This window comes from Galeopterus variegatus, unplaced genomic scaffold (genome assembly GCF_000696425.1).
Source record: "Galeopterus variegatus unplaced genomic scaffold, G_variegatus-3.0.2 Scaffold2901, whole genome shotgun sequence".
Lineage (NCBI taxonomy): Eukaryota > Metazoa > Chordata > Mammalia > Dermoptera > Cynocephalidae > Galeopterus > Galeopterus variegatus.
In genome coordinates this window covers 56,923-69,853 of record NW_007729012.1, presented here as the reverse complement: position 1 = coordinate 69,853, position 12,931 = coordinate 56,923, and the positions used below count along the sequence as shown (strand labels likewise).

Sequence of the window (12,931 nt, the reverse complement as noted above, 5' to 3'; positions counted from 1 at the left end):
CGAACCCTCGGGCGGGAGCGCCGCCGCACTTCCCAAGCGGTGCACTGTAGCAGTGCGCCACCGGGCCGGCCCCTGTGCACCTACTTTGCCATACACACACACACACACACACACACACCCTCATGAAACGGCAGTAATGAGGCAACCACTACCCCTCTCCAACAGTCAGAAGAGAAAGAAATTGAGCACAAGGCTAAAAGTGCAGCGTTGACAACATCAGCAGGGCTTGCTCCAGACTCTAACCATATTTAGTATTTTGTTGTATGGTAAAGCACTTGGAAGGAGCACATGATCCTGCCAGATTCATTGAGGGAGGGACTTCTCTGTGAGAAGACGAGAGAAGCTCCACAAGCAGGGGGTAGGGGTGGGGGCTGAAGTCCGCCCTAGATCAGGGATCATTCAGGGGTCTGTGAACTTGGATGGGGAAGAAGTACATCTTTATTATCACTAACATTAGGAAGTCAAGCAAGGAATCACATGTAGTGTTAGCAATATTTGTGACTTTGTCACCAAGAAGAATCACAGATATTTTCATAGCCCAGTATGGTAATTACAGATACATGACATGCAGTCATGTGACATGTAGACCCTCGATAGTCTGGTTAATGGAAAACAGTAATTAAAAAGCACATGGGTTACCATGTACTAAATCTGTGCTTTAAAATTTTTTTTTTTTTTTTGAGACTGGCTGCACCGCGCTCAGCCAGGGAGCGCACCGGCCATCCCTATATAGGATCCGAACCTGCGGCGGGAGCACTGCTGCGCTCCCAGCGCCGCACTCTCCCGAGTGCGCCACGGGCTCGGCCCGCTTTAAAATATTTTGATAATCATTTTTAAAAAGTGGTTTCCTTGGGCCAAGCCCGTGGCGCACTCGGGAGAGTGCGGCGCTGTGAGCGCAGTGGCGCTCCCGCTGCGGGTTCGGATCCTATATAGGGATGGCCAGCGGGATGCGCTCACTGGCTGAGCGCGGTGCGGTCGGTCACAAAAAGGACAAAAAACAACAAAAAAGTGGTTTCCTTTGTAACCTTGTGCATTTTTTTTAAATGCATATGAAAGAATCATTCAGAAGAAGGGTCCATGGCTTCACCAGGCTGCCAAAGGGGTTGCTGACACAAAGAAGGTTCAGAATTTGAGCCCTGGAGCCGGGAGCTTCTGATCCAGGCCTATAGCATGCTATATGACCTCGGGCACATAACTTAACTCCCTGCGCTTCAGTTGCCTCATCTATAAAATGGAGATAATAGTCCCTATGACATGTGATGTTCACAGGGTTGAATGCGACAAAGTTCTGAGGACACTGTCTGCCTTACAGTGAGTGCCCATGCGTGAAAACCACTTCGTCATCCTGATTCCTCTTCCGCTTCCCAGGCACAGGGAGCTTCCCCAGCACATCTGCATCAGACAGAATTTCACCAGAGAAGGGCTGACTGGTTAGCCCAGTTGGTTAACCAACACAGTGTTATAATACCAAGGTCAAGGGTTCGGATCCCTGTACCGGCTACAAAAAAAAAAAAAAAAAAAAAGAATTCCACCAGAGCAACAGAACCGGTAGCAGATACACATTAAGAGATTTGTTGCAGGGAATCAGCTTACATGACTGTCAGGGCTGGCTAGGTAGGTCTGAAATCCACAGGGCAGGCTGTCAGGAGAGGCAGACTGAACTCCCTGGCCAAAGCTGCTGTCCACAGATGGAATTTCTTCTCAAGGAAGCCTCAGCTCTTCTCTTAAAGCCTTTCAACTGATTGATTCAGGCCCATCCGGACTATCTCCTTTATTTAAGGTCAACTGATTGTAGATATTCATCACATCTACAAGATACCTTCACAGCAACTCCTAGATGACTGTAGATGAGTGTTTGAATGACTGGGGATTGTAGCCTAGCCAAGTCAACACAGAAGACTGACCATGACAGCGCCCAAGGAGAGGGCAGTGAGTCCTGAAGAGTCTCACGTGGGGAGAAGGGGATAGTGAGTAGGGGGTAAGTGTGGGCCCCTCATTTAACTTCCCCAGTGTTCAGTGAGGCCTGCTCCCACTCTTATCTGGAGCCTTGCCCAGGGCTCTGCCCCTCACCACCCTTGTGTGGGACATCTGCGCCCCTCCCATGTGCCCACAGTAGACAGACATGGTCTTCTGGTGGAGAAGAAAAGAAACAGAAGCACATGGATACAAGACACGTACAGAGAACACCGTGTGCACCGAAAATGTGGTGAGCTCTAGGGCCTCAGGCAGCACTTCCAGGACACTCACTTGGGCCAGGCCTCACCCAGGATGACAGGCTGAACAAAATGTGGTCTGAGCCCTTGAGGGGCCCCGACCTGGTCGGGGTGACAGACAAGAAGGGGGACCAGAGACCCTCAGAAATACACATTGGGAGCGGTGGTCACCCAGAGAGCTGAGAGCCTCTTTAGGAGGGAATTTGGGGAGGGGTCTGCTGAGCTGTTTTGGCCCACTCTGGACCAGAATCTTGGTATAATGGCCAGGTAGACTTTTCCCTATTAGGGCCTTAGCTGGGGACTTCAAGAAGAAGCAAAAGTGTGTGTTAAGCATGACTGACTTCTCTCTCTGCTGAGAAATCCGGATGAGTTCCTGTGGGAGCCCCGAGTCTCTACCAGTTGCTCTGTGACTACTGCAGACACTGGCAGGGCTGCAGACACTGGCGGGGCCACAGCCCCTGTCCCTCTGCCTGAGGACAGTGCCTACAGACTTTTGCCAGCCGTCCATGTGGTCCAGTGTTCTGCGCACACTGAGGCAAGTGTCACTTCCTGCCTGGGATGCAAACTGGAAAGAGGCTCCATGTTGGGCAGCCCCTTGACACTTCCTGGGTAGCATGCCCCCTGGTGGCAGCGGGAGGTTATTCCTGTCTAATCCTCTCGTACCTATCTCTGTGTTTTCAATCAACTTACTTTTGTCTCTTCTCTTTGCCATCTGTTTTTTTTTCCTTTCATTCTCTCCTCTGAAACTGTGCTTTTTTTTTTTTTATTTATCCAGGTTCATGTAGGTTAGGCCACAGCAGCAGGAGTGCTTGGTTCTCTCTGGAAAGACCAAGGAAGGGTTCCCAGGGAAAAGCGGCCATCAGATCTGGATTTTATAATCCAGAGGATAAAGAAAGGAAGGGGTTTCCAGGCCCTGAAAACCACATACAAAGGCATGAGGACGTTAAAGACAAGGGATCATGAACACCACAGGCTGGTAAAATATAGGAAGGCAGGGAGAGGAGGAGATTATTTCCCGTTGGTAGAAATAAAATAGGAATGAGGAAGGGCATGAGAGAATCTGTCTACAATGCTGAAAATGGGAACAAGCCTCTGTCCTATCCTGGGTCGATCTGGGCCCTCATTAATTGGGAAACTGGAGTCAGATCTTCTAGACACAGTGAAAATTTTTGTTCTAAAGGACCCCTGCCATGTCCTGGTTTATGTGACTCATAAAGTGGCCTTCAGACAGAAAGAAACCCAGCTCACCAGTAACAAAAGGGCTCCAGGGACCAGAGGGGACGGGGCAGGGAACCGCCGCCCACACCAAGCACAGGCTTATTGCTGCTCCACCCCAACAGCGTTACCACCTAGAGGGGGATAGATCAGAGAGTTTAAATTCCACGCCTTCCTGCAAAATCATAACAGAATTCAAAAGTGCAAAGCGGGCAGGCAAGGAGGCTACGAGGCATGTGTACAGCCCTTTGGGGATGCCAGCCACGTCACCTGAGTTTTCTTATATAAGTCCCGTAACTACCCTTCCAGATATATGAGGTTAGCCTCATTTTGTAGTTGAGGAAACTGAAGCTCCGAGAGGTTAACCAACTTACCCGAGGTCACACAGCAGTTAAACAACACAAGTGGTATTTGAACCCAGTTCTACACACAACTTTCACAGGCTTTTTGCTGAGTTACATAGAGATCTGGATGTTCAGAAGCAAGTTGCAACAGTCATCGTAGTCATCCCCACAGACCGCTGGCAGGCAGGGAGGGAGCAATGCCACCATGCCTGTGATCATAGATATCATGACCTCCATTTGACAGATCATAAGACTGAGGCCTGAAAGGGAGTCACTCAGTCTGCCTGTGATGAGGCTAGACCACCCTCCCCCTCAGCTCCTCCAGGTCGTAGGGGCAGTGCCTCCAGCAGCTCTTTATGCTGCACTTCCCCAGCTCACAGTCCACAATATGAACGTGACCCCAGCCTCCTCCTCACGGGCAGAACAAAGGGCACTGAATGGGGGTCAGGAGGCATCAGCCAAAAGGTGACTCTGCAGGCGTTCTTGCTGTAGGCACACCTAGGTCACGAAAACCTGAGTTTCCACTCTGGTCCTAAGTCCCCATGCACTGAAGACATTGTGTTCATCCCTGGATCCTGTGCTTCCTCTGTAGAATAGGAGGGCAGGAGAGATGGTCTTCAAGCCCAAACATTCTGTGTTAACTCTGGTTCAGTACAACAGATTGTACTAGTCTGCTAGTGCTGCCGTAACAAAGACCGCAGACTGGGGGGCTTAAACAACAGAAATTCATTTTCTCACAGTTGTGGAAGCCAGAAGTCTTAGATCAAGGTGTCGTTTCTTCCAAGGCCTCTCTCCTTAGCTTGCAGGTGGCCACCTTCTCCCTGTGTCTTCACATAATCGTCCTCTGTGTGTTGTCTGTGTCTTAATCTTCTCTTCTTATAAAGACACCAATCATGGTGGGTTCGGGCCCACCCATATGACCTAATTTTATCTTAATTATCTATTTGAAGGTCACATTCTGATGTACTGGAGGCTAAGACTTCAACGTATAGCTGGGGAGGGGGACACAATTGAGCCCATAACACAGACAGAAGACACTCCTCATCTTATGAAAGAAGCTCCAGCCCCAGCCTTGAACAGTGGGCTTTCACTTAAAAGAGAATTTGATTCTCACTTTTTCCCAGGTCTACATCAATGGCACTAATGAGGCCTATCTGTCTGCAATCTGATATTAGGGGCCCTAAATAATCTTTCTATTTGCCACTTGCTGGGTACCAACCTCATGCCTGACACAAGCTAGGCATTGGCTGAAGGAGGGGGCGTAGAGTCCCTGCGCCTGGGAGCACACCACCGTAGAAGTAGAATAAAATGTGCTGGGTTTAGAGTAGAAAGTGCATGAGCTTCAGTGGCACGTCCCAGCAGAGCTAGCACCAACCAGGGGGCCTTGGACAAGAGATTTCTGTGAGCCTCTGTTTTATCATCTGGACAATGGTACTAACAGCACTGTGGCAGATATCACGTGCCCAGAGCATCTCGTGTGCACCTCCTTCGAACTGCCGCCACCTGCACCTCTGCACCTGCAGTGCAGGAAGAGCTGCTGGCTGCCAGAACCTGCTCTGCTCTCTTCTCCCTTGCATTGGAGGCTGGAAGAGCCCTGGAATCCGTGGATCACTGGAGCAGTCCTTCACCAGTGACCATGGAGTTGGTGTGTAAATACTCCAGTGTTCTTGTCCTTAAAGACTGACGCTCTAAGACACACGCTGCACACCTGTCCCTGCCCTGCCTCACTCCCCTCCTAGTGTCTCCTGGCCTCACCTCCCACGTGAGCTACTCACACTTGTGCTCTTGCCCCAGCTCTGTCACTCGCAGGATGGGAGGACGTGTGAGATCACGCGTGTACATTCATGCCTGTTTTCCATCACTTATAACAGCATACCTGAAACTGGGTAACTTACAAGAAAACAAAATTTATTTCTTACCGTTTTGGAGGCTGGAAGTCCAAGGTCCAGGAAACACATTTGTGACGGCCCTCTGCTTGGTGGGAACTCTGTACAGAGTCCCGTGGCAATGCAGAGTGTTTCACAGTGAGAATGGCCAGAGCTCTTCATGTGCTCCTTTTATAAAGCCACCTGTCCACTCCACATCCATGACAATCCATTAAACACTCAACCCATTACACCATGAATGGATGAATCCATTCACAGGCATACAGTCCTCATGATCCAATCACCTCTCAAAGGCCCTACCTTTCAAATATTATAAGATTTCCCACCCTCTTAACACTTACAAGGGGATCAAGTTTCCAGTATGTGAACTTTTGGGGACATATTTAACCCATAGCACTGTGGTAAGTACCCAGAAAGTGCCTGCTATTTTGTGGGTGGTGGTGAAGAGAACATTAAACTTACAATGCTTAAAAGGCTAGGAATTTGCATCCCTTCTGTCCTCTGATGCTCCCAAGAGTATGGTGGGTCCCTCCCTGGATTCCACCTGCCTCTCTTTAAGCCCTCAGCAGTGCCACAGGCTCTCTGAGCACCCCCAGCAGGGCTCCCCTCCTTCTGACTCTGGAAGCAGAGCTCCAGCCCTCACCCAGGTCCCTAGTCTTTTTGCCCCCTTGCCAATATAGGGTTGGGGGCAGGAGAAACAGCTGGCCCCATCCCCTGCCTGGGACTCTCTTCCTATTACAGCTGCCTGGCCCTGCCCCCTGACATCCCAAAAGACCCAGCAGTGGGTGCTTCCAGAGTCCTTCATCTGCTGCCCACACTTTAGGGAAGAGACATAGAGACAGGTCGACAGTGGCACACGCCTGCTGCCCGTTTTGAACAGCCTTCTCCTCAGCAGCACAGACCCGCTCCCTACTCCCATCCCAGACCCCATTCACACCCCCATCACTCCCAAGTGACATCCACAGTCTGGGGTCCCTCCTTCTGCCCTTTCAAGAAAAGATGAGCTTTTATAAGCATTGTGAATTTGCAATTTCTTAAAGATGCCAGAGAGGGCGAAGCTTAAACAAGGAGTGGGCCTCAAGTGATGGCCTTTCAGGTACTGGTGGCAGGACACTACGAGGTGTCGGTCAAATGCAAAGGGGACAATGATCTGCCCAAGGAATGGGCAAGGCATATTTGCAGTGGAGATCCCAAACCATGCTCTCAAAGGGGCACAGATGACCCCCCTCCCCTCTACCATATGCCCCCAAGATTCAAACCCAGTCTAGTCTAATTCCCAAAAACGTGGGCTTTTCATGAGAGCTGGGCCTCAGAATAGGGAGAGAGATGGGGGTGGAAGATAATACATCAGCCTTTCCCTGCTTCCCTCCCTATTTTTGCCTTGGGGCTGGGAGAAGCCATGGAGGCAGGGACTGCTCTCTGCCTCTCCCAGCCCCAGCTCTGTCCACTGGCTGCACCCTGTCTGCTGGGCCCACCAGGGCTCCCCGTGTATTCTCTCCCAGCCAGAAGGCCCCTGGCTGCAATGGCCAGAGAGCCCAGCTGGCCCCAGCCAGCTCCCTGCTCACCCTGGGCCCTGCTCAGAGGACAGGGCTGAACTGATTCTGTCAGGAAGGGTTAGTCTTGTCTCCAGGCTGGTTGGATGCGAGGGGATGAGACAAATGCATTTGGACAGCCTCAATCCGGAGTGCTATCTGTCAAACGTACTGGCCACCTCCCCAGAAAGACACGCAGGCTCCCTTCATCCCATGTGGAGAAGGCTGGCATTGGGGCGTGAGTCTCCAGGGAGGAAGCAGGAGAAGCCAGATGCCTGCAAGTGCTGAACCCTTGGGGAAAGGGTGTCAGGACCGCTGTCTCCAGGCCCGGGAAGAGGGGCTGACAGCCAGTGCCTTCCCCTGCCCCAGGCAGAGACTGATCAGACACCTGATTGCAGTAGCAGGAGCCTGTGCCTGGCGCTGGCAATAGCTTTCCTCCCACAGCTGGGGTGGATGAAGGCGGGCTGAGGACTGGGCAAACACAGCAGGGCCACGCTGTGCCGTGTGAGTGCTCTAGCCTGTTTCCACACGCTTCCTGCACAGACCAGCTGGTGGTGCAGCTGGTGGTAGGCACGGAGTGTGGAGTGGCAGGAACGAAATCCACAAGCCCCCAGCCCCTCTCCAGGGGGAACATGAGATGGGCAACTCCAGGAAGCGGAGCCTCTCACCAGCCCTGAGCCCTCCAGTGCCCACATGGGTGGTCAGTCCCTCATCACAGCACAACCCCTGGCTTCTCCTGCCCCACCACTCAGTGCAAGAACCAAAAGTTCACTAAGGATGGAATCCCACTAATAAGGATTTCCATGTATCATGTTGTCTCAGTGCACATAGAAACCTGAGCATCCCCCACAGCATGGGGCAAAGCAGATTAGCTTGTCAATTAGCTCAGCTGGTTAGAAGCTGCAGTCATGAATGTGGTGGCCCTGGGCCTGAATAACACAGCTTGGCCTCTAGTTAGCTGTATGACTTTGGGCAGGCGTGATACTGTCTGAGACTCATAGGTCACCTACTCATCAGTTATGCCCAAAAGATGATTTGGGAGCAGCCACAGCCAACTTTCCTAACGCCACCTCCTACGTGCTCATTTAATGACCACCTGCTCTGTGCCTGGAGTTTTTGTAGGTTCTTGGAATACAGTGAATAGAGCAGAGAAAAAATCCTGCCCCCAGAGAGATCACATTCAAGTGGACATGCCCCAAACATGTTCCTTCCCCGTCATAAGGTGCCCACGAGTATCAAAACCCCTCCTGACCTCACCATTTAGAGTCACTTGTCAGTGTGAGAACTTCTACAAGCCTACACCTGCTGTGCAAAGTGGGCCTGCCCTGCAGTGAACCCTGACTTTGAAAGAGCCAGAGCAGTAGGAAGGGACAAGAGGTGGGTGTGGATGGCAGGCCCACCATCGCCCAATGACAGGTGTACCAGCTGGGCACTTTAGCTCAGCGTTCAGGGCCTGCCACTGCCTGGGCACCTGTCTGTCAGCTGCAGGCACTAGAGAGCATTGGGGTTTTTCTTGAGCCCTTTTAAAGAAGCCCTTCCTCCAGAGTAGACTCTCAAGGCTGGCCCTGCAGGCGGTTCGGTGGCAGGAAGGTGCTGCCCCACCCAAGGTCTTACCTCCGTCCTTTCCTCTGGTGATCACTTTGATATCAACAGAGCCTACCATGAGGATTTGGGTGCTGCTTCCCCCACAAAAACTGGCCAAAGACCAGACTCGGGACCCTTTCTCCAAATCCCCACCCCCATAACATAGGACAGCAACTCTAGGATCTGCATTCAAGACCTTATGAAGAACTGGGGGACAAGAAGAGGGGAATTAAGGAGCCCTAGGCCCCACGGCCTGGCTTACAAAAAACTGGCTTTCTTCCTGCCAATGTCCTGGCCCTTGCAAGGGCTCTACCTGGCTGAGCCCAGCCTTCTGGGTACTGGCTGAGTCCCAGATCAAGATTACCAGACTCTGGGAAGTCCAGACTCAAGAGCCAAAGCCCAGCTTTCCCTCCTTTCACCTGCCCACGTGAGGCCCATCCTCACATGTACGGTACTCTGGTAGGGGACCCAGCTGAGAGTGATCCCCACCTGGAAGCCCATGCAAATGTGTCCATGGCCTCACTGCTGGCCCTCAACAGGGAGACAGCAGTTGAGTGCAAAACAGCCACCACACAGCCAAGCAGGAAGGAATCCCACACAGCAGCAGAGGGAGCCAGGGCTTGGAGGACTGCAGCAATGGGTCGGGGAGGTGAGCAGGGTCGACCTGATGGGCCAGAAGTCTGCCCCATTGCTCCACCTTGGCCACCCACCTGCACTGTCTGGAGAGTTCTGCTTTCCCAGGCCCAACGAGCTCCTCAAAAGGAAGCATTAGTGGCTGTTTCCTTACAAAGCCGAACGCGTGTGTAACATCTCCTGATAAAACGCAAGGCTGTCTGAGGGTCTCCAGCCCCTTCATTTGGCTCTGAGGTGTAATTAATACATAAATTAAGCTCCTGCAGACTCACAAATGTCCGGAAAAAAACAAAAAATATAATTAGTTTGCCCACATGACTCCATCTGTCAACTCTGAGCTCAGCACCATGCAGCAAATCCTGAGGGCTTTGGTGGCCCATTGGCCATGCCCATGGTGCTCCTGCCCTGCTCTATGGCAGCTGCAGGGAGCCCGGGGCCCTGGAGTACATTCAGCACAGGCTGGAGCCAGGCACGCTGCAGGGCATCCAGGGACCTCTGATGTGACCTAGGAGATGGCCAGGGAGGGTCACATGATGGGGAGGGCAGAAATGGGGAATTTGCATGTGCATCTGTAAAGTTCCCAGCCTGTCCCTAGCTGGGAACTTGCAGAGCACTGGAGTGGGTCTAAGACTTGCCCTCCTCCTCCACCCTGTCATCTCTGTCACATGTTATTTACAAGAAGAGGAGGACTGGAATGGGAAAGGGACTGGAGGGGAAGGTGCCAGGGAGAAGGACGAAGATGAGAGGCATGGGGGAGCATAGAGGCCAGTGTTGCTGTAGGAGCAGAGTTCATCCCCCCACACATGTGTGTGTCTAATGCCAATGGCTCCTGTGTACAATGTCACCTCATATTCACACTCTGGAAAAAAGACAAACCACTGTTTTATCTTTCCTTCCAAAAAATTATATTACAAAATTAACACAAATTAATACATCTATATAAGACACAAGAGTATGAAGTTAAAAAGCACCCCTAAATACTTCTCCCCTTACTATCAATTCCTAGGGGAGACTGTCATTAATCACTTGGTGTGTATCCTTTAAAGTGCATTAATGTTTGGTGCAATGACTATCAAAAAGGAGATCGTACTGCACACGCTTTTTGGCAACCAAGGCGCTCACTCATGGTCACCAGGCACCTGGCCATGCATGTCATTCTGTGTGTGCACCCGGCTCAGTCTCATTCTTTTTAGTAAGTGCATGCTACTCCAGCTACAAAATGAGTTATATACATTTCATTTATATTTGGTACTTAATTCATGTAGTCTCCTAATGTAAAATTTTACTCTTATTCCATACCCAGCACCCGGCTCAGTCTCATTCTTTTTAGTAAGTGCATGCTACTCCAGCTACAAAATGAGTTACATACATTTCATTTATATTTGGTACTTAATTCATGTAGTCTCCTAATGTAAAATTTTACTCTTATTCCATACCCGCAAAAAAAACATTTTTTTTCTTACTCATAAATAATGCTGGGTAGATATTTAGGGCTGGTATTATTTTTCTTATTTTTAAAGACAGAGATAAAATAAGACCTAGGAAAATCAAGTGACTTGCCTGGGGGTTACATAACTACAAAGTGGCAGAATCTACCTTAGATTCATCTCTTCTGACTCCACTTTCGTTAAAGCAGTTCCTTGCAACATTGTCCATAGTTATGAAAAACCCCCCCCATCCCAGATCTGCTACCTGGCCTGACGCTCCCCTCTAGAGTCCTGAACTTATCAAGTGTTATGGAGGGACTCCTGGCCTTACCTCCTACTGTCCCCTAAGCCCTCCATGTGGCTCCTGCCCCTTGACACCATGGAAATGGTTCTGCCCAAGGACCCTGGGACCTCTGGGTAAACCAAACCCAGCACACACATCCAGGTCCTCAATTCTCCCAAGCAGTGTGCCCTGCCCTTCCACATCTGACACACACCAGGATCGAAGGGCAAGGCAGCTCTCACCCAGAGGTGACCTGCCTGAGGGCTGGGGGTTCCTGGCTCCTCCTCCAAGGTCAGAGGGGACCAACACCTTACCCACCCTGGGCCTGGCAGAATCCCCAGTGGCACTGGGTGGGAAGCTCTGCCTGAAGACTTCCCTGCTGCTCCTCTGCACCTTGAAGAGCTTCTCTCTGGGATGTGGCAGCCCAGGGCTTCCCCACCTCTCTCTGGGGAGAAAGAGTGTCCGGTTTGTGATTGCAAACCCTTCTCAGTACCTCCAAAGATATGCATGTTGTCCTACTGTTCCATATGAACTAAAGCACTAATAAATTATATACATTATTAAGCACACACAAAATCATGCATTAAAATAGGGAGATATACTCATAATGATGAATGATGAAATAAATATTTTCAAGGTAATGTTTTAATTGTATTTGTTAATGGTAGCCAATAACAGGCTTTCGTGTTCTCACTGAAAGATGTTGACAATATCACCGTCAGTAGAGCAGAGTGTTTGAACACGTCAGATGCGATAAGTGAGCACTTCTTTTCCCCTTCCAGTGTCTGACAGAGAGCCCCTCCCGGGAGCACAACATCAGCTTTGTCACTTCTCTTTTGCTCACCTGTGTTGTCCTTACTAGAATCATCATCAGTCCCTGGTGACTTTGCAGGCACCTTTGTAAGATGTGCATCTAGTTTGAAAGGTTTGGGTAGATCTGGATCATGTCATTTGCCAGCGCATCTACCTGGACAGTGTAGACTGCTCGTGTAGGCTAGAAAGTGAGTAGGTGAGGCTTTCACTCTCCCTGCTGGACTGGGGAGCCCCCTGGGAAGGGGCACTGTGGCTATTCAGCACCCAGACCAGGAATGCCTGGTCAGTCTGTACACTAAATATGAATGAAACAATTCCTTTCTTATTTTCAGTTTAAAAAATGCATGGAAAAAATAAAAAGTCTAATACAGTCTCCCAGGGGTTTTTATCACATACCCCCATGGAGTGTATAAGCCACTGGTGAAGTAAACAAGAGCTCAGACTCTAGAATTGTACTTCCTGGGTTCATATTCCAGATATGCCACTGTATTAATTTTCTAATAGTTAAATAAAATTTATAGAAGAGCATTGGTTTGGACTGAGCTCCTGCACTAGGCCCCCAAAAAACCAAAATGTAGCCATTCATGCTAAAGTTCCACATCACCAAGTCAAATCTAAGTTGTTTATCTGACCTTTGGAGAAGTCAGGAGAGAGAGAGGTAATAGCCAAACCCCCACACAGGCCAGTTTTGGCCTACGTAATTAGTAAGTCACCTCTGCTTTAACCTATACAAGGAAAGTAACTCTGAAACAACCAAGCACTTTTTGTTGTTTCTGCTTTCTTCAGCTCTTTTCTGTTTCTAAAGCCAACCTCCCCCGCTCAGCTGATCAGAACACATTTATTTTACAGTTTGACATGTTGCCTATTCTAGAATCACAGATAAAAGCTAAATTCATTAAACTAAATTTGTTGTAATTTTTTCTTTTGACATAACACTGTGTAACAAATTACCCCAAAATCCAGTGTCTTAGGTTACAACCATAATCATATATACTTCCCAT

The 12,931-nt window shown here is 50.0% G+C and overlaps 1 protein-coding gene across 1 annotated transcript in view; it reads right to left on the bottom strand.

The window, feature by feature from the left end:
* Positions 1 to 12,931, bottom strand: part of LOC103599286 (complement C1q-like protein 2) — a 32,941-nt gene that overhangs the window by 11,347 nt on the left and 8,663 nt on the right. Inside the window, exon 2 of the mRNA XM_008583398.1 lies at positions 1,311 to 1,392. Within this exon, the coding sequence (XP_008581620.1) occupies positions 1,311 to 1,392 (82 nt within the window). The remainder of the gene's footprint in view (positions 1 to 1,310; positions 1,393 to 12,931) is intronic.